General features: G+C 40.9%; 2 protein-coding genes across 2 annotated transcripts in view; one reads left to right on the top strand and one right to left on the bottom strand.

Annotated features, from left to right (window-relative positions):
- The window catches only part of acsf2 (acyl-CoA synthetase family member 2), a 33,189-nt gene that overhangs the window by 4,552 nt on the left and 1,823 nt on the right, over positions 1-26,814 (bottom strand). Inside the window, exons 2-15 of the mRNA XM_078278535.1 lie at positions 24,863-25,058; positions 22,651-22,779; positions 21,478-21,531; positions 21,270-21,388; positions 20,250-20,412; positions 18,741-18,836; positions 18,128-18,279; positions 14,928-15,019; positions 14,699-14,775; positions 5,890-5,997; positions 3,230-3,381; positions 2,488-2,629; positions 1,207-1,317; positions 1,030-1,098 (exon numbers count right to left, since the gene is read on the bottom strand). Coding sequence (XP_078134661.1) covers positions 1,030-1,098; positions 1,207-1,317; positions 2,488-2,629; positions 3,230-3,381; positions 5,890-5,997; positions 14,699-14,775; positions 14,928-15,019; positions 18,128-18,279; positions 18,741-18,836; positions 20,250-20,412; positions 21,270-21,388; positions 21,478-21,531; positions 22,651-22,779; positions 24,863-25,058 — 1,660 coding nt within the window. The remainder of the gene's footprint in view (positions 1-1,029; positions 1,099-1,206; positions 1,318-2,487; positions 2,630-3,229; positions 3,382-5,889; positions 5,998-14,698; positions 14,776-14,927; positions 15,020-18,127; positions 18,280-18,740; positions 18,837-20,249; positions 20,413-21,269; positions 21,389-21,477; positions 21,532-22,650; positions 22,780-24,862; positions 25,059-26,814) is intronic.
- Positions 7,544-14,372, top strand: chad (chondroadherin). Its single transcript, XM_078278536.1, has 4 exons — positions 7,544-8,555; positions 11,494-11,657; positions 11,741-11,898; positions 12,974-14,372. Exons 1-3 carry the CDS (start codon positions 7,770-7,772, stop codon positions 11,880-11,882), a joined length of 1,092 nt encoding a protein of 363 aa, XP_078134662.1. The 5' UTR covers positions 7,544-7,769; the 3' UTR covers positions 11,883-11,898; positions 12,974-14,372.

Below are 26,814 nucleotides of genomic sequence, written 5' to 3'. Positions count from 1 at the left end.
ACAAGAACCAGAGGGGAGTTGAGATGCTTGTGTTGGACATCACCTAATTTATCAGGGACTATTATAGATCTCTTTCTTATTCTTGATAGGGCTGGGCAATATGTTGATATTATATAGATATCTTGATATGAGACTAGATATCGTCTTAGATTTTAACATAAATGTTGTTGTTTTTCTGGTTTTTAAGCCTCTGAACACCCACACAGGAGATTTCAGTTACTGTGGCTGATTAGACCTCTGCTCAGGTTGAAGGTGGGCCGGAGCTTAGATGGGAATTTATTAGGTCACAAATCTTTTCTACCAATAAGAATGATAAAGCTGTCATTTGTCCTGACCTAACAGGTGCAACAAAGCTAACAATAGACTCAGGAAGGTGTCAATCAATCAGTCTAAACACAGTCCTGGGAAGAGGTGCAATCAACCAGATTAACTCACAATACCTGTGTGGTTCAGGGCCTTTAAAGGCTGCATTAGAGTAATGAGTTTTCTCTCGCACGACTAAAACAACTTTTGAACGAATAAGTTCATTCACGAGGCTATTTTGCAGCGGTTCCGTGCGGAGCTTAGCGCCGCCCAAGATGATTGTGATTGGTTTAAAGAAATGTCAATAAACCAGAGCACGTTTTTCTCCCATCCCAGAATGCTGTGTGGACTAGCCAGACCCTCCTTCGCAGCGCTGTGGAGGAGGGTCTGGCAAAGCGACATTATATTTGCCTTTACCCATTACTCATTTATTATATCCATGTTACTGATGATTATTTATCAAAAATCGCATTATATTTCATTTTGTGAAAGCACCAATAGTCAACCCTACAATACTGTCTCGATATCGAAAGTTTTTGCTCAAATCTTGATATTATTTAATTATTTATATTCATATTTATATTTTATATTATATATATATATATATATTTTTTTTTTTATATAGATAAGTTTCTACATATCGCCCAGCCCTAAGTCTGGATGTGTCTTAATAAACACAGTAAAATAAACCTTGTTTGTCATTCATAGGAATATATGAGCTCTTACCTTTCCAGTAATGGTGAGCGGGTAGCTGGTCACAAAAAGTATGTAGCGAGGTATCTTGAAGTGAGCGATCTGAAGGGAGCAGATGAAGCAGAGTCATTCAAACATGTTTGACAGGAAGAGAAAGTACAAAATAATTGCAGCTCATTATGAAATATTAAAAAGCAAATTGGGCCTCACCTGTCCTTTGCAGTAAGCTTTGATTTCTTCTTCAGTGCAGTCCTTTCCGTCTACTAGTTTGATACAGGCACAGACCTCTTCACCCATGCGGGGGTCCGCAACTCCGACCACCTGAGAAAAACAAAACAAAAGGAAAAAAGGTATTGTTTCTGATGCAAAACATAGAGTGTACAGAAACATTAAGATCAAATACAGACACATTTTAAGACATTTGAAAATTCTCTTCTTTGAATAATAAGTTGTGTCTGGTACTAAAATGACATCTTCGAAGATTTATTAATCAGGTTTATTAGGGCCATTGTAGGTAAAAAGCCAAAAATGACGAAGCCGGGAGAGGGGGGTGATAATCTGAGAACAAATTCAGAATTTCGGAAATTAAAGTTGTACATTTACGAGAAACAAACTTGAAAACTATCTGAGAGTCATAAACTGGTGAGAAAAATGTCATAAATCTTCTGAGATTAAAGTCACAAATTTACGAGAAAGAAACTCAGAACAAATAGTGTTTTTCTTGTCAAGGAACCACAACGCTTCAGTTTGCAAGGTTGGATCAATCTAATCACGCCACAGTCGCCACCGCTCCCCATGTATTAGCGCCTGCAGTGGATGATCAAGTTATACTTTGCAATCGGATTAAGCAATAACTTCAACTTCAACTTTATTTGTATCGAAGGGCGATTAGGTGTGCAGCAAGTATAAACACATACACAGACACATAAATACATACAAGTTCTACACACAGTCCAACTGGAGCACAACCATAACAGTACGAGGACAACTAAATACCAGTACAAGGTGCATGGATAGCAGCGTCAAAGTAACCTACATAGGGTAGGACAAGTGCATATCAGCCTACAAAGCTGACACAATATAATCAACAACGACCATCGTCAACAACATCAGCATCCATTACATTACCAACCCCTTTTATCAACGTTTCTGACATCCTCAACACATAGTTAACAGACTAGAATATATAACCAACCAAGGAATAAAGAAAGAAAGAAAAAAGTAAAAAAAGGAACAAGGAAATACTTGTGATTTTAGCCCAGAATCACCATATAATCATAAGCATCCGGACTTTGAAAAGACATTGCCGTGAATTGGGTCTATACTTTTTCATTTTAGTTACGTGCATTTATTTTATTTACCTCGCCATTGAAAAAGAGGGTTCTTCCCCAATGTCTTTTCAGAGGTTTTAATAAATAAAATGAACGAATGAATGAACTATATAAAATGTTCATGTCATGCTTTCATATAGCGCTGGCTGTTTGAGCTCACCTGTGCCTCCTTGATTTTGGGGTGCGTGTGCAGAAACTGTTCAATCTCCGCTGGGTAAATGTTCTCTCCTCCTCTGATGATCATGTCTTTGATCCTGCCCTCGATTCGGAGGTAGCTGTGCGCATCCAAGCTGCCAATGTCTCTGCAGGAAAACAGAAAACATTTCAACATCAGCAACTGGACTAAGAAAAGTATTCACTTAAGTGTTTTTTTAATACTTTACTGTGGTTGTCTCATAGATAGATAGATAGATAGATGGATAGATGGATAGATGGATGGATGGATGGATGGATGGATGGATGGATGGATGGATGGATGGATGGATGGATGATGGATAGATGGATGGATGGATGGAGAACAATTTGTGAAGTGATTAAAAAGGTCTGGTATGGACTGACCATGTGATGCAATGACCATGATAAGCTGCTATGGTAGAGTGTGTGCAATGGTGGTAGTGCAAAAGTGAACAGTGCAGGGATTGAACAGTGCAATAGCTTATTATTAAATATTAACAGAACAATATATAACAGGGAATAAGTTATGAGATATAAGATGTAGATGTTATGACCACAGTCCAGATTGTGTAGGAGAAAATACTTCAAGTCTTTTTAGTTCATATACTTTCATACTGCCTTTGATGTTTTTCTGTTGTCAGTGCTGCTTCCAAAATAAAGTTTAATATTGTGATGCTTGGTGCAGTATAAATACAAGAGGGATACATTAACTGACAGCTTTCACTCACCCAGTTTTGTACCATCCTTCTTTAGTGATGCACTCTCGCGTTTTGGCTTCGTCCCCCCAGTACTCCAACATCACGCAGTAGCCTCTGATCATAATCTCCCCCAGCATCCCCAGAGGCACTATCTCTCCTGTTGAAGGGTTCACGATTTTAGCCTGTGGAGCATTCGATTATACATTAGTTATTTATTACACAAAGTTAATTATGGTTTTGCATCTAATGAACTGTTTAGAAATTTTCAGATACAACATTTTTGGTGACATACAAGGAATGGGACAACATTAAAGAGGTACCAATTAAACAAATGCTCACATTTGGCCTCATGTGAGAATGCCAACAATGGCCGTTCAGACTTGGCCTCAGGTGTCTCCCACGACCATCACAGCCACAAGCACTAACAAAAGAAGCTGTTACCGATCATCTTGGTAACGACCCTACAGAGGGTGAAATAACTTCCCTGGATAAGTACCAACTAGTTTCAAACAGTACTGGATTGAGAAAATAATATCTTGTCTATACAGTACTATTCGCTTGGATTCAACTGACAGCACATTGGATGTAAAGGGTAAATGGGAACTGGAGGTCAACACCATAAGTAAACATAAGGAGCGGGAGGAATTCTAGATGTCTTGGCATAAATGCTTAAGTATCCCAAGAATGAGATTTTAAAAACACCAACACTAATATCCAACAATGAGTAAATCTAAACCTCTCTGTTGGACAGGAAGTGGCTTAGTAGGAGACTTTTCCCACATTTTTTGGGTTTGTCCTTAACTACAAGTTTAGACACGGGTGATGGTGATTTTGCAAGTTATACTTATTATAACTGGTACATACACTGGACAAAAAATGGTAATAATGCATTTTGTACATAGTGTCTTAATGATGGAGGATGTTTAAAGGGGTGATTGAATGCAAAACCGATTTTACCTTTGTCATAGTTGAATAATGACAGTTTAGTGGGTAACTAGGACATACATAGAACCTCAAAATCCCATTGACACCTCTTTCCTCTGCAAATCTCACAATTTGAAACTGCCTCTGAAAACGGGCAAATCTCAACGAGCCGCCTAGTTGACGTCAACTCGGCGGCTCCTCCTCATTTGGCTGTAGTCTTTGTCTTTGTCACGCCCAAACATTTACATAGGCTACACCACTGATCTGAGATCAGGTAGTCTTCTGAATAGGTCACGTAGATCTCAGAAATTGTATACATTGTTCATCTGCTATTTTACCACTAATTTCACTTCTGAGACTTTTTTATGCGAGAAATCAACTATGTAGCGGTCAAATATGGGCCGTTTTCCGAAAATTGATGGCTAATTGCAAATTTTGTCCGACTGTGTGTCGGACTTCAGCGGCCGGTGCTGCCTGTGTTGCTGCCTCGCCGCCCGGCCTGCCTTCCTTCACAGACCCTGGCCTGCTGTGAGGTAGATGGAGCTCTGTCACGGCTTGCAGCCCACGGCATTCCATACTCGCGCAAAGTCACCGTTTTTTGGGTTAATGGACTACCAAACGCCGCTGCCCTGACAGAGCTCCAGGGCCTGCAGCTCACCACTTCCTGCTAAATGGCCGGTGTGTGTGAGTGAGAGCGCGGTCAGCGAGCTTGTTACGGCAGCAATCTCTTACCGCAGGTTCCAGTTAATCTTATAATGTGTGTAATTATAATGCGTTGAGTTATTTAAACAAACAATCGGGGAAATAAACGCCTCGCCTGTCCGCGAGTCTCATTGATAGAGCCTGCGGCTGGATGGAGCTTTATCAATGAGAGCTACCTAGCCTCCTCGTAGAATTCCTCTGAAATTCACAAAAATGCATTAAACTGAAATCGGACACCATTGTTAGCTTTATAAGACCTTGAGGTAGATGTTATATAAGTGGTGTGACAAAATTCAAACTGTAAATATACTCTAATTACGCCAAAAATGAAGCTAACTAGCCGCGAACTGTACACATAGGAATGAAGGGACAGTCGCAGCTAACGAAACCCCTAATGTTCACAAAAATGCATTAAATTGAAATCGGACACCATTGTTAGCTTTATAAGACCTTGAGGTAGATGTTATATAAGTGGCGTGATGAAATTCAAACTGTAAATATAGCTACTCTAGTTATGCCGGCAGCTGGCAGACGGCCCTGAGTATTCCAGTAGTCCAGTACCCAGGGAAACGGTGACTTTCACTGGGTATGGAGGTTGCTGCTTTGTAGTCAGACTGTGTGGAGCTCCTAGCTAAAGTCCAACACGTCTTACCAAATTTGCAATTAGCTATCAATTTTCGTAAAACGGCCCATATTTGAGCTTTATATAGTTGATTTCTCTCTTAAAAAAGTCTCAGAAGTGAATTTAATAACAAAATAGCCCGACAAACAATGTTTAACTTTGCAGTGTCTGAAATATGAGACCTGCTGTCTCGTCTCCAATGTATGTGTATGTGGTTCGCTCAAACCAATCAGCGCGCAGCTCATCTAAATATTCATGAGCATACCATATTTGGAAGAAAAGCTCTTGTTCCAAATAGAGCCATATTCACAGGGTAGTTAAGGACCCATAAAATAGCATTCAGGCAATTTTCAGCCCAACCAATGTTACATACCCTATTAGGAGACCTTAAGGAACAGTGTAAAATACCCTGTATAATCATTCAATCACCCCTTTAAAGTACCTCTATGTGGTCCATGATGTAGCCGACGGTGTCACACTTCCTGTCCAGGTTGTCTGACGGGGAGCCGCAGAAAGTCACGGGGCTGTTCTCTGTAGTGCCGTATCCAATCTGTCAATCACACAAACAGCATGTGGTGAGCAGAGAAGGTACACACACACACACACACACTGCGTTTCACTATCTTTGTGGGGACCCGTCATCGACATGGATGCATAACCCTAACCCTAGCCCCTTACCCTAACCTTAACCATCACAACTAAATGCCTAACCTTAACCCTTACCCTCACCCTAACCATAACCTAATTCTAACCCTAATCCTAAAACCAAGTCTTAACCCTTAAACAGCCCTTTGAAGTTGTGGGGTCCATCATTTTGGCCCCACAAAGCTGTCCGGACCCCACAAGTATACTGTATTCCCGGTTTTTGGACCCCATGAATATAGTTAAACAAGAACAAACACACACACACACACACACTTTTTGATTTGACAGTTGCTTAAAGAGCTACTCAAACAATCTCTAATCAAAAGAGTTGCAGATTAATTTAAAAACTGCTGTACTTAAGTACTCCTGTTTAAGCGGAAAATAAAGTGTTTTTTCTAATAAGAAATAAGAAAATCTGAAGAGAAGACAGCTTGGTGACATAAAATATACTGTTACTGTGCTCACAGTTGCAGAATCAATCACATGGAGAAAGGTTCAAGACTGGTGGACAAACAGGACCATCAGGGCATTTTAGAGGTGAGAACTTTAACTGGAAAATCAGGGAGGAGACGATATTCCCAATAAAATGTCAGATTTGGTAAGTAAACTCTAGATTCCATTTATCCTGGGTGGGTCCATCCAACTTATGAATGCAGCCAACTGAAGCCAAACTGACCCGAGCCAGTGAACAAAATCCTGCTGCACTTTTTCCTAAACCTTCCTTTCTTATTAAAAGCAGGTGTAATGAACACCAAAAGCCTTGTTCTCAGATCTGACTGGTTGTGGCTCAAGTTCATCTTTTTTTTTTTTTTTTTTTTCACAGTGACAGGCTTTGAAAAATAACTACTTCATGTCTTGCAGTTGAAACCTGAGAGCCACAATCACCTTAACAACTCACAGGTTTGACTGAAAAAGACCATTACATAATACCGCGCTTCATTTCAAAAGAAGGAATGCACACAGGAATGTAAAGTGGCATCTGAAACTTTCCTTTGTGAGTATCTTTTTGCAATTGTTATGACTTGAAACATCATCTCACTTCTTGCCAGCCATCTGGAGACTATTATAGGTTATAAAGCTGCACAGGGGTGGCTCCTTTTCCTGCCACCGCAGACTGAAAAACAATAGAGGCGTCTGGGAGCGTGCACGGATCGAACCTGACCTGCCACGTTGTTAAACAATCACCTATAAACGAAAACTAGCAGAGAGCATGTGTCTTCTCTCTTATGATTTGTCTGCACATGTGCATCCAGCACAATGTCAGCCTGTTTATGTTCTGCAAAAATGCAGCAAAGAGAAAGAGTCCGTCCCGTGTCGTCTTACTGCTCATTTAGGGTTAAATTCTAACAGACACTTGACTTCCTCTTGCAAACCTCTCACTCTAACACCCTGGCAAGCCCTCCTCGTTTTTTTCCTCAAGTAAATGTTATAAATAGTGCTGTGTGTTCTGTTGACCGACCATCCTCCTCTCAAAGTGCATCGCCCACCTTCGCTCAGTCACTCACCTTTTCACTCCTCTCTCCGTCTGTTACTCTCTTAACACAAACACACTTCAACCTTTCTTCTTTAGAGATCTGCTCTGCTTCTCTCTGAAGCTTTTTTACAGGACTTGTCTGCTTGTCCTTCTTCTGGTAAAAGACTGGAAGACGCTCTAACCAAGTCAGCGAGCTCGTCAGCATGCGTTGTGTGAGCTGGTTGTTGCTGGGGACCTGCCTCCTGGTCCTGGGCCCTGCGGTGCAGGGAGCCCCGGGCCAGTGCCCCAGCCTGTGCCACTGCCACGGGGACCTCCAGCACGTCATCTGCGACAACGTCGGGCTGAAGAAGATCCCCCGGGTGTCAGAGGTCACCCGTTTGCTGAACCTGCAGAGGAACAACCTGGGCAGCATACCCACGGGGGCCTTCGGTGAAAGCAAGGGACTTATCTCTCTGCACATGCAGCATTGTCAGCTCCGAGAGATCGGATCCCAGGCCTTCAAGGGGCTGAAGAAGCTCATCTACCTCTACCTGTCCAACAACGACATCAACAGCATCAAGCCCGGCGCCTTCGAGGACCTGACCGAGCTCACCTACCTCTACCTAGATGGGAACCAGATCAGCGACCTCGCTAAGGGCATCTTCTCCCCCATGATCAACCTCTTTATTCTGCAGCTCAACGACAACAAGCTCCGGGAGCTGCGACCGGGGACCTTTGCCGGTGCCACAGACTTGCGCTGGCTGCACATGAGCGGGAACGAGCTGACGACCCTACAGCCGGGCTCTCTGGACGACGTGGAGAACCTGGCTATACTTCACCTGGAGAGGAACAAGCTGTCCACCTATCCCATCGTGGCAATGAGCAAACTACGAGTGGTGGAGGAACTCATGCTGGGGAAGAACCCCATGAGGACCATCCCAGACTTTGCCTTCCAGAGCTTTGGGCGCTACATGGAGAAACTATACCTGGACAACATGGGTCTGGAAAAGGTCAGTCTATGGTTTTACTGAATATTTACTAGACAGACGTGGCATGATTTCAAATATCTAATGCCTAACATGTAGACATTCAAAGCACCGAAGGCTGCTGCAGCCAAACATTTCAGACAGTTTTGTTTACACTTTATTCTACTAGATCTTTACTTATTGTATGAACCTTTTTGTTTTTATTTCACATATGCTTTGGCAATGTAAACGTATGTTGCCCATGCCAATAATTCATATTCATTAATCCTATTAGAAGCAGATTTTGTGACTGAATATTTTGAAGTATGCAGTGGTTGGTTTATGTGTTCCATCTGCCTCAGTGTATCGTGATAATGCAAACCTGAATTTTTTTTTTCCTACTCTGTATAGCTCTCGATGTCTAGTGTCGAGATCTGACTTGTCGTGAACATAAAATAGTCTTAATGGCTGCACAACTTTAATACACAAAGTTAAACCAACAGTCATGAAGTTCCCTTTGGAGAAACCTTTTACTGGGTCTGTTCACCTAAATTACAAAAACCTTTGGTATATAGCCATGATGATAGTTTTGCGTCTTCTAGCTTCCTCCCTAAAACCCTAAAACGGAGGTTAGAGCTGTAATGCTAAGTCTATTAATCAATAAGTCAATTGACAGAAAAATAATCAACTATTTTGATAACTGAATAATCGTTTGATTTACTTTTCAAGCAGAAATGCCAATTCGTTGCTGATTCCAGCTTAAAAAATGTGAGGATGTCTTTTCCTCTTTTTTATATGACTGTAAATTGAATATCTTGACGTTTTGGACTTCTGACCGAACAAAACGAGACATCTGAAGACGTAAACTTAAGCTCTGGAAAATTAAAATACATTTTTCACAATTTTATAAACAAAAGGAATAATCGATTATCAAGATTAAAGTGATCTGCAGGTTAAGATCTAAGTGATACCAAAATATGTCTTTTCTTTTTTGTAATTTGGGTGAACTGAACCTTCTACTACCAACAAGTGAGACAGCTCGAAAGTACTACTTCATAATTTTACTTCCACAACAGACTGAAGACATTCAGGCTCCATTTTATAGAACCAATAAGCCCATAATCACGTATACTACAGTCTGGCTGCTAAATGGTGAACGTTTGATCCTAATCCAGGGTTTTAATTTTCATCATGACATGATATTCAAATATCAGAAAGACATCTGTTTCCACAGCCGTCTGTAAAACATCCATCTGTTCATCCAGATCTTACACAGCTTCAGTATGAACGTATACAGTATGAGCTCTATGCTATACCACACTACTTCTCAGACATCCCCGGTGCACATTTGCTTCATACTTGAGGTTAATTCAATATTTGAGTGTACCTGTGCCACAGTATGGAGTTATCCCAGAGGGGAAAACTGTAAAATAACAACCTTCTCACGCTGGGACTGTGTGCGAGCCAGGTGGAAGCAGCACACATAGCCGAGGAGATTAAACCATTTTCCAGCCAAATGCAGGTATTTTTAGAGTGTTTTTGTTTGCTGGACCTCGGCCAAGCATGTCCGAGTCTAATTATTACACAAGTGTTATTTTCAGCAAGGTGTGTTTTCTACTTTCCCGGGGAGCGTCTTGTAAACAGGTCAGGAGGGGTGAGGAGACAGGTAAATAGAGAGGCAGGGTGTTCCACAGTGCATGAAGAGGAGTATTTTTAGCTTGCCATCGCCCCAGTTGAATGGACAATTGGGCCCTTTGCAAGCCTTCCTGGCAAAGAGAGAGACGACAGAGAGAGGGAAAACACCTTGGCCACGCTGGAAGTCATCCATCTTTCATTGCTTCAAAATACTAAACCCACGGCTACTTGTCGCTATACAGTGGAATTTTCCAAACAGCCTCATCTCCTCCAGACTCACATAAAACAACCCTTCAAAAGCTCAAAAGCTCTCATCCGCCCTCCTCTTCCCCCTGGAGGAGACTAAACTTTGACACGACGGTTCACCTCGCACCTCTCTGAAGCTTTTAGCGCCCTCGCAGATGCATATGAAGTAGTGGGAAAGACGTAGGACAGTGACCGTCAGTGTTTACATAAGTGCGAGTGCAGAAGGAAGGATGAGAGGAGGCTTTCATGCCAGAGAATCACTGGCGAGATTCCCTCGCTCTGTATCTGTCTGACAGACACAAGGATGGGTGTTGGTGTTGGTCAGGGTCAGCCGGACTGGTGTGTGGTGTAAACCATGTTATCAACACTGCATGCACTACAAGCTCAGAACTACAATAAAATGTGCATTGATTCATGGGACCTTTAAAGGTCCATGCATGCTCATTTTCATGTTCATGATTGTATTTTGGGTTTCTACTAGAATATGTTTACATGCTTTTATAAATTTTTCTCATAATGTCTGTCTGAATATACCTGTATTCACCTTGTCTGAAATGCTTCGTTTTAGCACCTGTCTCTTTAAGCCCCCCTCCTGAAAAAGTCCAGTCCGCTCTGATTGGTCAGTATTTTCTGCGTCTCTGCACCATCATTGCAGCCGGAGAATGACTGTAACGGCATTTATATATATATATATATATATAGTATAGTATAGTTGTGACATCACAACTGTACGGAAGTCCTGACGGCTCGTTTAAAGGCACAGTTTCTGAATACGGACTGTGTGTATTTCTCTGTGGATTAAAAGCACCTCGACCTGCTTTATAATAAAAAACACATGGAAATCTCAGTTTTACAATATGGGACCTTTTAAATTATTGCCAAAAAAGATTCCTTAATGCTTTGATCCTTAGCTTCACATGTTGTTCTTGGGCAAGACTCAAAACCTCAAATTGCTTCTGATGGCAGGGCCAGTACCTTGCATGGTACCTCAATGCTATCGGTGTGTGTGTGTGAATGGATGAATGTCAGAAAAGTCCTATGAAAATGCAGTCATTCAGATAAAAAAAAACAAAAAAACTCATATGGCTCTTCCTTTTTCTAGTTCTCAGATGGTGCGTTCACTGGTGTTACGGCGGTCAAGTCACTGCACCTGGACAACAACAGGCTAAAGTTCCTTCCCAAAAGCCTCGAATTTGGCACCCTCACCAACCTCACGCTCTCCAGCAATCCATGGAGCTGCACGTGCCAGCTAGCTCCATTGCGCAGGTGAGACTCACCTGAAACAACACTATACAGCCACGCTAGCAGCACAAACTCTCTGCTCCTTATCTTCTGGTTTCTACCCACAGGTGGATGGACTCTAGCCGCAATCGTCCAGATGCAGTGTGTGCATCTCCACCTCAGCAGAAAGGAAAGCAAGTGAGAGACAGCGCCGCCTTCAGCGGCTGCAAAGTCAAGTCAAAGAGAGCCAAAAAGGGCACACGTCATTGAACACGCAGCTGTACAGGTAACTGCCACTGAACAAGCCGAGGACACAACGAGAAAAGAAAAAAATGTTCTACATTATCCACATCTCACAAACTGACCTGATCAGAGAATAAAATCCACAATGAAGGATTAGGTCGATATTTGGGAAATGTGCTTTTTATACTGAGGGCTAGATAAGAACATCGATACCACTCGTGTCTGTGCGATAAATATAAAGCTAGAGCCAGGAGAAGATTAGCTTAGCATAAAGACTTGAAAACAGGGGTCAAAAGGTAACAAAATCCACCTACCACCACCTCTGTAAAGCTCACTAATTAAGACATTACATCTTGTTTGTTTGATCTGTACAGAAAACAAAGTTATGTGCTAGACTAGTGAGCTTTTGAGGTGCTGGTAGATGGATTTTCTTACCTTCAGACAGAGCCAGGCTAGCTGTTTCTTTGTGCAAAGCTAAGCTAATTGGCTGCTGGCTGTAGCTTCTCATTGTACTGTACAGACATGAGAGTTGTACTAATCTGCTCATCTAACTCTCAGTAAAAACATGAATAAGCATATTTCCCTAAATGTCTTTCCTGACCCTAGGGGCTTTAAACGGTACCCATAAATCTGTAACATTTGAGAGAAATCAGTATTATCTGTCGTTTTTGCAAACGTGGCATCCACAAATGTGACTGGAGACACTCCAACTTTAAATAAAGTTAAATGATAGTTAAGTTAAATGTTTTTCAAGTGACACCCTCACTGATCGCTACTTTTGCAAATACCTGAGGTGCAGTTTTGTTCCTCTCTTTAAGTCCAAAATCACATCCCTCCTGTGGTGGTTTGGTGTAAAGGTTTTCAGCTGGAATTATGTACAATGCAATACTGGATTAAGACGCTACCACATGAGGTTTAAGTTGGTTTTGGAGTGACCCACAGCTGGCTTTGTATGATTTTGTTTTTCAGTCCTCTCTTCCTGACCACAGAACTTTCTGTCCCCGTCTGAACTTTTCCATGTCGGCCCTGGGGTCCAGTACACCGAGTCCAGGTCATGGGGTCTCTTGTTGGAGGGCAGATTGTTTAATTTGGCTGCTGATTTTGTGTCTTTTCCACAGGAGACGCTGAGGAGGAGGCTGTCCAGGTGACTGGCTACACATGCAACGAAAAGCAATGTTAACTCATTCTACTTCAAGACTGTCTATCTATTCATCCGTCAAATATGGTCACTTATGTCAACAAACACTTTCATAAATACACTTGCTCTCTGTCTGTCTTTCTCACACCCAAACGCATCAAGAGCTTCATTTTCATTTATTTATATAATAGATAATGACTTAAGTTTGAAGTGGAAAAGTGCAACATTAAAGTAACCACCAAACAAAGGACGCAGTTTGAGTAATTGAAGGCTACAAAAAGCATTAAGGACAAATATGCTGTGTTTTCCTGGTGCGTTCAGGATCTCAGAGAACAGGATAAACAGTAAATACAAAAAATCTGAATGCTTCTAAGTTACAATTTCTTGATGAGCATGAAAATAATGTAAACTCAAACCAGATGAGCTTAAAGGGAATGTTGGACATTTTGGGGAAATAATGCTTCAACTTAGAGAGATATGAGAAGATCTATACCACTCTTCAAGATCAAGGTCTTGAAGCTACCGCCAGCAGCCAGTTAGCTTAGCTTAGCACAAAGACTGGAAACAGGGGGAAACAGCTAGCCTAGCTCTGTCCAACCTACCAGCACCTCTAAAGCACACTAATTTACACGTTATATATTGTTAATTTAATCCATAAAAGAATTCAAGTGAACTCTTTACACACAGTCACTTGATCCATCATTGATAGAAAAAAATAATGATTATTGCAGCTTTAACATACTGGACATGAAGTCTCCTTTATTTTGGTGGTTACCTTTATAAACAATGAATCAACTATGGCTCCAAAAAAGATAAAGAGGCAGAGAAATACATCCTCCAACACTCGCTTACCCTCTTTTCTACTTTGTGATGTCAGTTTTACACCCTCACCGACTGAGAAAACCGAGAAAGTGAACACAAAAAGGACGAACCGTGGAGGAAGACTTATTTCTCCAAGAAGTTTAAGAGACAATAAGACTTTAGAAGATGTAGGGTGTTATTTGGTGAATCATAGGAGGCAATTTATAATTTGTATCTGTCTTTCTTTTCGTGCCATTTTCCCCGTATGAAGGTATTTTAACACTCCAAGGATCTTTGTGGCTCAGCTAAGAATGTAGACAAGAATAAGTCTAAAGAGATTCATATGTTATGTGTTGTGCTATTTTCTATTTACTTTAATGCAAAATATTTTTTACATTCTTAACATTTTCTCAACATTTCACTGATTTAAATTGTAAGAAAAAGGTGAAGAATTTCTTGCACACCAACTCTGAGACTGACTGACTTTATGTATATCTAATGTATATTCAATAGCTTTACATTTCCTTGACTTTTGGAAGTGGTGACAAAGTGCTCACATACAATAAACCTTCTACAAAATGAAGCCTTCTTTTTGTCTTACTCTTTACTTTTCTACAAGATGCCTGATGTTGGATCTCTGCATAAAAAAGTCTCCCAACAGGACTTCCTGTGTACATTCATGCTGTTGCTAAATCTAATGGACGTTTCCCTTAGGATGTTGTCTCCCCCTGGTGTGTGAAAGCTGAACTGCATCACTGAATCATTTTGTACTAAAGTGAATTTCTGATCACATTTGTTTGGTGAGATACATTTGATTCTTATACTATCTGTAATAACAATTTAAAAAACACAAAATGTAACTTTAATTTGACTTTAAATAGCTGTCTTTGTAAGATCGACTCACTGTTATTTCTTTGACGCCCATCACAGTAATGACCTTCTTCACAACTTCTGGAGGACAAGGGGAACCAGCCATGATGCCTACATAAAAAAAAACAAATAGAAGAGCATGTAACCTGTGAAATCAACAGCAATCAGTTGATGGAAATACCCACAGACAAAGACAAAATAATCTTTAAAAAAGGAGTTATTTCATCCTATCAATAAAAGCAGAATATCGGCCTTTTTCTCACCTGAGTGAACTGACGACAAGTCATATTTAGCCAAGTCTGGCTGGTTGATCCAGTCAACATACATGGTGGGGGTGCCGTAGATGTAGGTGCACCTGTGAGGTGAAATAGACAAATTAACAGAATGCATCTCAAGGCTCCCCCCCCCAAAAAGAAAATTCCGGTGGAAAGTGTCTTTTCTGACGTGGGCCTGGCGCAAGCAATAACATATCAAAATTATGGACAGAATCGTGAAATTGAGAATTCAAACAAAGCTAAACGCAAATTTCATACGGCCCTACATAAAGTCAGTGCTAAAAGCTAACTGGAGATTTGAAAATATGACTGTGTCTAAGTTTCCAACCGAGCCGCACACTTCCCTATCTCTGCTTCTCTGCAGCTCTTAATTGTGCTGTTATAGTTTTAGACTGCCGGGAGACTTCCTTTGACACACTGAGCTCCTCTCTCTTTTCATCTGTGTGCAAATGCTTGTTACTAACTTAGCTCTGGGGAGCTTGTTCCCTGGAGTCCTTATGTTTTCTCGCCCTACAGTTTTCCCTGGATTAGGGTGGCACCTAAATCATTGTTGCAGCTGTCGCCGTGGTCCTGCTATGCCCTGCAGTGCCCTGCTACGCCCTGCAGTGCCCTGCTATGCCCTGCTACGCCCTGCAGTGCCCTGCTACGCCCTGCTACGCCCTGCTATGCCCTGCTACGCCCTGCAGTGCCCTGCTATGCCATGAAGTTGCATGAGTTTTTCCTCGCCACTGTCACACTAAATGCTTGCTCTTGTGGGAATTACTGGAAGTGTTGGGTCTTTGTAAATTATAGAGTGTGGTCTAGACCTACTCTATTTGTAAAGTGTCCAGAGATAACGCTTGTTTGATATGATACTATAAATAAAATTGAATTGAACTGTCGTTCAAAAAACGTCTTAAAAATACATAAAAAAATATTTCCCAGAGACTTAGGCCCAGTGGACCACCAGGCTTGCAATACGCTGGGGGAAACCCTGCATCTTCATGGGAAAATCTGCAAAAATAAAGCTGCAAAAATGTGCTCAGAATTTGAATTATTTTCTTTGGGTATGTTTGTATATTGTATTTCAAAATCAATTTTTTTTTAGATCAAAAAAGCTCTTGAATCCAAAAGTAAAAAATAAAGCAACAGTAGATGAGTTTGCAAATTGGTAGCGGCAAAGCACAGTTCCAAAAATATGAAAATGTGTCAGTGAATCCAACTCTCTCTGGAAGTGGTTCACATTTGCTGCTCCTTAGGAGACACTCTACATAATGTGCCTGTACATGCTTGGATTTCTAGCTTCATAACTCACTTCTATCAAAGATTATTTTGAGATACAGCAAAGTGCAACTAAAGAGAGGTACTCTTCTGTTGAATTTATTTGATTTAGGTCAAAGGCAAAGTTTGACATTTTGAAAAAAAAAACGCTTATTTGCTGAGAGTTAGATGAGTGGATCAATAACACAGTAGAGTATAAAGCTACAGCCAGCTGGTGGTTAGCTTAGCACAAACACAGCTGGATAAATACTGACTGCTTATAGAGTGACGGGGGGTCAGTGGGGCCTATATGTACATTCTTCCGATATTTCTCTTTCTCAGAGGCCAGTATTAACAGTTCTAGGGTTTCTGGTCATGTACATGCTGGCTCACTGTCATGGCTTTCATCAACAGAGCCAGCCACATTAAAGTTAGTAGTTCAACCTGTGCTTTTCCTGCTTTGAAAAACGTCTGTATAGCCCCACTTTTGGTCACTCTGAACAATAGTACACAATACATTGTTTTATGTCATTCTAACAAGGCTAAAGCAAAGATGAATCATTTAGTTGTCACCTAATAACCTTTTCTTAAAGTATATTATTTCTTTTCTTGTTTGTCAAACAATTCCATTATGTTTACCTTCTTGCCTTTTCATAGTCATAGTTAATATTTAATAATAAGCTATTGCACTGTTCAATCTCTGCACTGTTCACTTTTGCACTACCACCATTGCACACACTCTACCATAGCAGCTTATCATGGTCATTGCATCACATGGTCAGTCCATACCAGACCTTTGTAATCACTTTACACATTGTTAACTCTTTAAATCGCTGTGAGTGATTTTTATGTATGTGTGTTTGTTGTGTTATGGTTGTCTAAGCTACTGGATGCCTAAAATCTCCCTCAGGATGAATAAAGTATCTATCTATCTATCTATCACATTAATTGTCAACTATTTAAATAATCAATTCATCGGTTTGAGTCATTTGTCAAACGTTCTCTGATGTCAGCTTCTTAAATGTGACTATGTTCTAGTTTCTTCTCTCCTCTGTGACAGTAAACTGAATGTCTTTGAGTTGTGGACAAAACAAGACATTTGAGGACGTCATCTTGGGCTTTGGGAGACACTGATCCACATTTTTCACTAAACGGGGCAACTTTGTTTTGGGAAGAAATAAAAGACTAACAGCTAGAGATTACTTAGAAGTAACTGTTGAGTCACTTCTCTTTGTCCCTGACCAACAAAATAACATGTTATTATCTGATCCCACTCAGGAAGGGTCCATCTGATCAGAGGATCTGACACTAACGCTAACCCGACCTCTGAACCCACATTTGACATTTGAACCCTTGATCCAAAACTGGGACTACACACAAGCTAAAGCATAATTGTCCCGCTCTGTAACCTTCAAGCTACATGTCAATATATGAAAATTATTTTACGTGCATGTTCCTGTTTTATGTTTGCACTTTGCTGTTGATTTATTCCAACATGTAAGCCGAGGAAATCTGTGATGTGTAAAAACCAGTTTGCACAGTTTCAACCTCTCTACAGCTAAAGAGGGAATTCCTTTAGATTTGATTATTCAATTTGAAATAAGTTAATCACAAAGCAACCACCCCCTTTTTTACCTTTGTATCACGGAGCAGCTTCAGAATTAATGAGGATTATATTCTCAGCACATTTAATCCTTTTTTTTAAGTTTATTTTTTGGGCATTTTCAACCTTCATTTTGATAGGACAGCAGAAAACATGAAAGGGGAGAGAGAAGGGGGAATGACATGCAGCAAAGGGCCGCAGGTCAGAGTCGAACCCGGGCCCGCTGCGTCGAGGAGTACACCTCTCTATATATGGGCGCCTGCTCTACCAACTGAGCTATCCGGGCGCCCACATTTAATCCTTTTTTACAGGAGGAAAAAAAAGGATTAAGGATTTCTGACGTTACCTTTCCCTCTCCAGAGCTGCTAAAGTGGCCTTTCCATCGTACCCTGCAGAAGGAAATACAATGGAGATGCCATGCACGGCAATACACATCCCACCGCCCACAGAGCCGAAGCAGTGGTACAAAGGCACAGGCAGGCAGATACGAAGGTCAGGCTATGGGAAAGGATTAGGAGACAGAAAGGGTTAAAATTGTGGAGGAATAAGTTATTGAAAGAAAGAGGGTGATGAATCATTATGCATTGAGAAACAACTCCCATCTTGCCTGATTCAGTTGTGCTATATGACCAAAAGTCTGTAGATCCTTTCTTATTTTAGACATTTTCAACTTTGTTGCAACAGCTTATACTTTTCCTGTTTCAACATAACAACGCGTCTGACATAAAGAAATTTTTTTTTGTTTGTTTGTTGATATAAAAGAAGACATATCAGGCTGTGATACACACACAATACTGGTTTTGGCATTTTTGTGGATCTACTGTATGTTCCATTTAGTTTATTTTATGTCATACCACAAACTCAGTTGATAACTTCAAGAACTAACCACATTCTTGCTGTTCATTAGAGGTTAATGAAATAGAGATGACACATGAGACAACGTGTCGGTTAAGACTCACCCTCCATGTGTATCCCATTCTACCGCCAACAAAGTAGGCATTGTTGATGATGTTGTGATGAGACAAAGTGGCACCCTTTGGAGCCCCAGTTGTGCCCTGGTAACAGATATTACAAATCAATGACTTTATTTAGAAAGCCATAAAAATGGTCAGAGGTCACTCTGATACAATTCTTTTATTGCTCTCTAAACAAGGTGAAATAAACCTTCAGTCAGTGATATTATAGTCTCGCATGGCCAGACCTTCCTCCACAGCGCTGCGGAGGAGGGTCTGGCTAGTCCACATGACATTCCGGGATGGGAGAAAAACATGCTCTGGTTTATTGGCATTTCTTTAAACCAATCACAATCGTCTTGGGCGGTACTAAGTGGCGGACGGAGCCACGGTGCCTCTGCAAAATAGCCTTGGGAAGGAACTTGTTTTGGTGGAACAGAAAACTCAGATTGGACAGATAGTCTAGCTAGCTGTCTGGATTTACCCTGCAGAGATCTGAGGAACAGTTAACCACAGTCCTCAGAAATCCACCGGAGGAAAAAATCCCGGAAATGAAACGTTGTCGATATAGACTAGTGATATTATAAACAGGTGTCTGTCTTTGTAAATACATACAAATAGTTGCTGATTCATTTCAGTATGTTTTTTTTTTTTTTTAAATACATCTAGTTATTAAAAGGGTTTATCTTAATAGCATTACTTGATTGGTTGAACATGGCATCAGTATGATAAACAGTATATAGCACTTTGCATTTCGTTATTTTTTCATCATAAAAACCTGGCACACTTCAAATGCAAGACCAATCTATTACATGTCCAAAATGTGACAAAATGTTGAAGGAAAAATGAACATTTCTGTCGGTTTGTGGGCATTTTTTCCCATCTCAATCCCAATTTATACAACCACATTTTTGAAGTGTTCTTTTTCCTCCTCTGGAAAAAACTGCACACTGAACACAGCTCTCAAACTTTATTAGACTGAAAAGGGAACGTTTCAACCCTTAAAGGGATAGTTCAGAGGTTTTGAAGTGTGGGTGTATGAGGTACTTACTTACTTACGTAGTCAGTGGGTTAGCTACAGTAGATGGCGTGTCTATTTTATTCTACCCACTGTAGCTTTAAACATTTTTTTTAGGTGTCTAAAATGTATTTAGTTGCTGCCCCCGTCCACAGCAGGATGTTGCTTACGGTACTCCTGTCTGCTTCTCCAAACTGGGGGCATGCCGACCGCCATCTACTGTAGCTAACACACTGACTATGGAGAAGTAGCTCATATAACCACACTTCCAAACATCTGAACTATCCCTTTAAGGGTTAAAACATTCCGTTTTCAGTCCAATAAAGTTTGAGAGCTGTAATCCAGTGTGCAGTCTTTTTTTTCCCAGGAGGAAAAACCAGCACATCCTGTCATAAAAGAACAAAACCTGGCACACATTCAAAATGTTTCAGCTTGCATAGACCCCAACAGGGCTCTTAACCAATCCTTAAGGTTAGCAGGAATTATCCAACCGATACCGAAGTGAACTGGATGTTTATGGGGTCGTCAAAGGAGATCTTCTTCTGCAGATCCTGAAGCTGCTGTATGTACTGGCTGCTTCCTGCCTGCATCACATCCTCAAGATGGAACATTCCTGGTTGTCGACTATCAATGACAATCACAGAGCGGAGGTCTGGGAGCCTGAAGGGAAAATCAAACAAAAGAAAGAAATGTTGGTCATGCTTTCAAACTAAGGAGCTTCAGGTTACACTGTAATATTTGTTGCATGTTACTGTTCAATGTGTGTCCTGTTAAGCTGAACTAATCTTTCTGTTAATGTAGAAAACAATGCACTGTAGCTAGAATAATTCACACACTAAGGTCAGGAGTTTAAATCCCCCCAGCTCCATCTCTTCAAAGAAATGTTTCACGTAACACAAAAAGGTATTAAAGGGCCCGTCACAGACCAGCATTTAAAACAGCAAAATGTCCTGGAGAGCCAGGCAGTCCAAAATCAGAGCTTTCGTAGTTTATTAACTGTGCTGCACCATCAACTTTTACCTCCTTTGTCAGACTATAAACTGCCCCCAAGAGAGGAAAGATTTGCAGACATTATGAGGCATGAGTCGATGGCACAAATATGTCTATTGTTAACGTAATTTTTCCCGTTAGTGCTATTGTGACTGACTAGCACTACTATGTCTGGGCTTGCTAGTATGTTAGCCGTTAGCTCGGCAGTTACTGCAGTTCACCAACTAGCTAAGGGATTAGTTCACGCCACTTTCTGTTGTCGCAGAGCTTTTATTCTGAAAAAATATCAGAATTAGCTTTTAAAAAACCCTCCATGTGTAGTTTTTGTTTGACTGAATGTAAACTCTTTTCAGGATGTTTCTTTACAGGACATGATTTGAGCGTTTTCAACGGCCTTGTGCAGAAATTAGACAAGTGCCACAGTTGACATTTGCATATGTGTTTTGCATTGCTCCATAATTTAAACATATAAAATATTAAAAAAGGTAAGACCAGTGACAATGACAGGTGAGCACCAGCAGCTGTACCGTGCACTCCTGATGTCTCCTGGGGTGGAAGTCTCGATCTCCGGACATATCTGTCTCAGCATGTCACAGTACTTCTGAGTCTTAAATTGCGTGAGGCACACTATGGCTTTACACCCAACCTGCGAGAAGAGGAGCATTGGATTCACCTGAATGTGATACAGACGCCGCGTGTCACAACAGTACAATCAGGTTTGTAAAAGTCACCCACCTTCCGCAATGCAAACTCCACCTCCTGCAGCTGGTACGCCGGGTTTACAGATACCTGTTGGGTGGTAAAACCATTGCTCATGATGGAACAGAAACTAAAGGTTGACAGATTAAACATTGGACCACAGCCAAATCAAAGACAACGTACATGACGAACAAACTGCTGACGAGATATGTGCAACTTTATCCCTGGGAATGGCTGTTTTCACCAATATATTCATAAAAAGGTACCCGCACACTTGTTTGTCTTTCAAAAACGGTTTCACTTCATTATAAAAAAATATTTATATCACAAAAAGACTGAAAAATAAGCATCATCCACCCCTACCCAGTTCTTTCTTATCAAACCTGTGGCAGTAGCTCAGTCAGTAAGGAGCTGGGTTGGGAACCAGAGGGTCACTGGTTGAAGTCCCCATACGGACCAAAGTATGGTGGTGGACTGGTACCTGGAGAGGTGCCAGTTCACCTCCTGATCACTGCCAAGGTGCTCTTGAGCAAGGGACCGAACCCCCAAACTGCTCAGGGCGCCTTTCCATGGGCAGCCCCCTCACTCTGACATCTCTCCATTAGAGCATGTAAAGGTACTGAGCATGTGTGTGTAATTCAGGCCTGTGTAATGTGTGTAATAACAACAGAATGAAAACTTTGTAATTTCCCCTTGTAATTTCCATTGTGTAGGCCTATTTTCCATACTTATATACTTCTGAACTAAGCTCTTCTTTAAGATGGATTTATTATATTGCATTATGTTGATTTGCATAATAAGTTAAATGATAAAACTCATGATATTCTATGTTTTTCTTATTGTCAACAATCTGTTACTCCCAACTATGATAAGATATTATAAACCCTAACCCTTTGTCTGTTCACACAGAAATGTTCCTTGCATTACTGCTCCAACAATCCACAGAATAAACAACAACATAAAAACTTCTGTAAGGTCACCCTCCAGCAATCATCAACAAGACATAACAGCTGGTGACTGTACATGTCAGCCGGTGCAACGGTGTGGCACATTGATGTGTTTTTAATAGTTTTTGGACAACAATGGAGCTCTATGGCACAGAGGCAGTAGATAGATCCTCTTTCTGACAGCATCCATTGAGAGTATGGGCACCGTTTCTCTGAAATTGAGTTTGCCTTCTTGCTAATGCAATAAGCTGCTTAGACTCACCAATATAATGCCAGCTTTGGCTGTGGCAAACTGGAACAGGATCCATTCGTAAGTGTTTGGTCCCCACATGCCGAGCCGGTCTCCTTTTTGCAGTCCGATTGCCAATAGCCCAGCTGCAGCTTGATCCACCTACACAGACATTACAGAGACATGAACAGGTTAACCATGTATGTTCAGAAGAAAATAATACAATTCCAGTATTTTTCGGCTTTCTTGCCTTCATCAGGCTGGTATCTGAGTTATTTACACTGCTCCATTAATGCGAGGGACACAAAATCCCTTAATAAAATCCTGAATGTTTGTCGTCCTGGCTCCTAAATGGTGGAAAAGTCTAAGTCTGAAAGTCTACACATCTTCTGCCGCAGGCTAAAAACACACGTCTTCTGACTGCACCTTGGCTAAAAAGATGATGGTTATATGTAAGTGTCAGGTCTCTTAATAAATCTCAATAAATGTGATCAATGTAAATACATCTTATACATTTACATCACACATTAAGTCTTAAAATCAAAATGTGTCGCTCCTTGATAGAGACCTGATACTTCATGATACGTTATGTGGTAGTTCCTACAATCCTTTGATTGATGTTAAACTGTAGCATAGTTTTAGAGAATATTTACTGTGAACAAAAATATAGATTGTATATTCCGGCTGTGAAACAGGTTGTTGTGAGTCAGCTGTGTGGTAGCCTACTTAGAAAATGTAATCATTGTTTTGCTTGATTTGCTAAATTCTAGGATGGCTTTGGAACTTTCTTGCTCACTTTTTAGGGCTTTATGTGGACCAAACTGTAAGTGAGAAGACTATATGAGACATGCAATAATTGAGTCAAAGATATTTTACTTTTTCGATGAAATAAAAGCATGTCAATACACTATACAGGTCTGGCCCTTGATGTGATTCTCTTTTTCCAGTGTGGCCCTTAGCGAAATTGAGTTTGACACCCCTGCTATACACGATGTGATTGGCGCGGCCAGTTTGGTTTTTCCAGCTCGCAAGCCAACGGAGAGTTGCTAGACTGACCCTGGCTGCAAATTACATTTGCCGCCGCTAGGGTGCGTCTAGATTTCTAGGCTACTCCAGTCGTGTTTTCAGGTTGCATTTTGCCCCCATCAACCTTCACCGATAAGTTTGGCGAACCTTTACTTTGCCCGAGAGTTTTTTATGCTCCACATATCTGAAACAAACTCCCAGAAAACTGCAGGTCGCCAGCAACTCTGTTCTTTTAAATCAAGACTGAAGACTTTTCTGTTTGATGCTGCATTCTATTAAATCAAGTAATTGTTCTTTTCTCACACTTTATGCATTTAGGCATGGAAAGGCTTGCTTCCAGCTTCCATAGACAAGAGTAACAGGGTGTTGCAGTTAGTTAGTAAAATTAGGTTTAAGGTTAATTTACAACTCCCTCCATTTCACTTTCGTATAAAACTGTACAATGTAAAAAACATTTAGCAATTGACAACAATGTTATAGGTCTGGCTATTGTTTTCTGTGGAGCAGGTAGAGAAGGTGAAGCCAGGCCCATAACTTTCTATCACTTTATACGGCTTGTAAAGCAAAATGTGGCCTGGAGATGTTCTCATTTCCAAAACCAGGGTTTTGATTTTGCTTCAAATCTTTTAAATATCTTCATAAAAGCACAACAGATATTAAAGTGGAGATATTTGAAGAAATTAATCTGGAAACTATACAACTAGCCTTGTTAAACGATAACATTGAGTACTGTAGATCATTGGAGAAGAAGTGGGCAACATTCAAATCTTACAGGAAAATTATGGTATTTATCTCATTATTGTGGCCTTTCTGACTCTGGATCAAAACCATTTTCCACCTCCGTTGTAAAGATTCAGGAAAACAATGTATATTGAGGGAAACCATCTGGTAAGTAGATCATTATGCAGTTAGCAAAAATATATAATCCAGGGGGCTACTTTCTGTGTTTACTTTCATTTGGACTCAAAGAGTGCAAAGTTGTTATGACCCAGTCAGAAGCTGCAGAATAAGAATAAAACCTTTTTACTTCCCAGGACTTTCATGTTTAGCTTCAAAAGCCATATTTAAAGTGTTGTGCCTTTTGTCAAACATGCAAACATGGCTGCAATTTACACCGACTTCCAACGTCCAACCTCAACCAGCCTTAACATTGTTGGATTAATCAGCTGTGATTCAGTGGGTCAGACACATCTGAGTGGACTTTGAGGAAGTGACTGACATCCTGCTGAAGCTGTGCAAAGGTCTTGCGGACTCCGTCTTGTAGAAAGACCACGGCCTCTCTGTCAGGTGAGCGCTCCACAACCTTGAGCAGAGCCTCTCCTATTGTTGTGTGGCGCAGAGATGTGGAAGACGTGCCGTGGGCATAGCTGGTAGTGAGAGCCGGGATGATGGGCGGAGAGTCCACATGAACACCACTGCAGGGAAACAAGAGTTAGAAGATGTTTTCAGACACAGGGAAAAGAACTACCGTTTAGTTTTATTATAACTCTTGCAACCTCAGTAACTTACTTTAAATCTCTTCTGTAAACTTACCATCAGGTGCATCAGGTGTAATGTGACCTAATCGTTTGTTGAACGTATAAGTGATAAGTCAAATTATAAAGGTTGAGGTAAAGGCTGCTGCCCACGTGACCCAACCCCGGATAAGCGGACGAAGATGGATGGATGGAGGTAAAGGTTCAAATTGGTTTTACAGCCATTTCACCTTTCACACAGAATAACTTTATGACCCAGGGAGTTGGATATCTGTGCTGCAGATACAGATAGAAAGGTAATTTACCGCAGGGTTGCAGTGACTTCTGATGACATTAAGGTTTTATTTGCAGACTGAAGGTCAATTTGTGTGTTTGTTCTCTGTTTCCTTCTTTCATTTCTAATTATTTTGTATCCTGTTTTCTCTATATCTTTGTTATATTTTATCTTTGTTAATAAAGTAAAAAAAAATCAGTAGCATAATAAAACTTCAAAAAGGTACAATCCAAATACAAACAAAAAAAGATAGATACAAAAACCTGAAGCTGAAGGCAATGCTGCTTCAATTATCAACAAGCTAACCTATGTATTTTAAAGGCGCTATACACGACATTCAGAACATTAATATAGCAACAACTGTTTGCTATGTAAATATATAGTGGAGTAATGGCGTCCTGAGCAGAGACTGAAGTCAGTCTGTGTGTGTTGTAATCTGAACTTTCTCTGTTCTTTGTTTTGGTAGGCAGCAGTGTGTGCATGTTAATGCATGCGAAACCCCTCCCAACCAGGAAGCCACTAGGAAGCCAATTAGACATAGCGGCCAAACAGTGAAATTACAATTTACATGTCCGTCTCGTGATGCAATGGGGCCAAACAAGACTTTTCCCATAGACTTACATGAGAGACGTCTACATTTTTTTAAGGGTCACAACCCCGGCAAAATGAAACATTTCACTACCAGAATTTGATTTATTCGGTCCAATAACATTTGGAAAGGCAAAAAGAGCTGCACGATTTAATAATTTAATCCCCATTCAAGTTATGCACTAAACCTTAAGTAGCCAGGTCGGCCAGCGGAGGTTTATTGTGCACCTGCTCTATGGGCCCCACAGTACGGAAGCAGCACCGATCATCTGGGTCATTTTATACCCTTCATGCGCCACTGAGCAACTCTCAAAAAAATGAACAGTGCCCTGTGTGGAGCGCTGTATCCAGTTCTCTTCATTCATTCTCAAACACAGCTAGCGAGTTGATTTCATTCAACTTTTCTTCTGATTGTGGTTCCCTGAGATGCCTTTATATTGTTTTAGATACAATAAATCATCTGTTAAACTAGTTAATCCGCCAACAGCCATAATTTACTTTTAACGCTAATAACATACATTTCTGAAGTTTTTAATAAAAAACAAAACAAAATTGCGATTACAGGCTCATTGATGACCTGCCCAGTGTTGGAGACCTAGAACATTTCTGGTTCAAATAGTTATTTAATGAACCAGGGGGAAACTCCTTGGATTGGGGTGGCACCTAAATCATGGTTGCAGCTGCCACTGCCTTTCTTTGCCCTGCTATGCCCTGCTACGCCTTTCTATGCCATGCTATGCCCTGCTACGCCTCTCTATGCCCTGCTATGCCCTGCTACGCCTCTCTATGCCATGCTATGCCTTTCTTTGCCCTGCTACGCCTGCATCAGGTGTA

Source organism: Sander vitreus, chromosome 21, assembly GCF_031162955.1.
Source record: "Sander vitreus isolate 19-12246 chromosome 21, sanVit1, whole genome shotgun sequence".
Lineage (NCBI taxonomy): Eukaryota > Metazoa > Chordata > Actinopteri > Perciformes > Percidae > Sander > Sander vitreus.
Note: the sequence above shows the minus strand (reverse complement) of the source record. Positions and strands in the feature narration are given on the sequence as shown.

Bases quoted from the DNA above. Each gene is read 5' to 3' on its own strand.
- chad (XM_078278536.1), top strand. From the start codon at position 7,770: ATGCGTTGTGTGAGCTGGTTGTTGCTGGGGACCTGCCTCCTGGTCCTG. The intron at 8,556-11,493 runs GTCAGTCTATGG...TCCTTTTTCTAG, and splicing joins ACAACATGGGTCTGGAAAAG to TTCTCAGATGGTGCGTTCAC. The intron at 11,658-11,740 runs GTGAGACTCACC...TTCTACCCACAG, and splicing joins CAGCTAGCTCCATTGCGCAG to GTGGATGGACTCTAGCCGCA.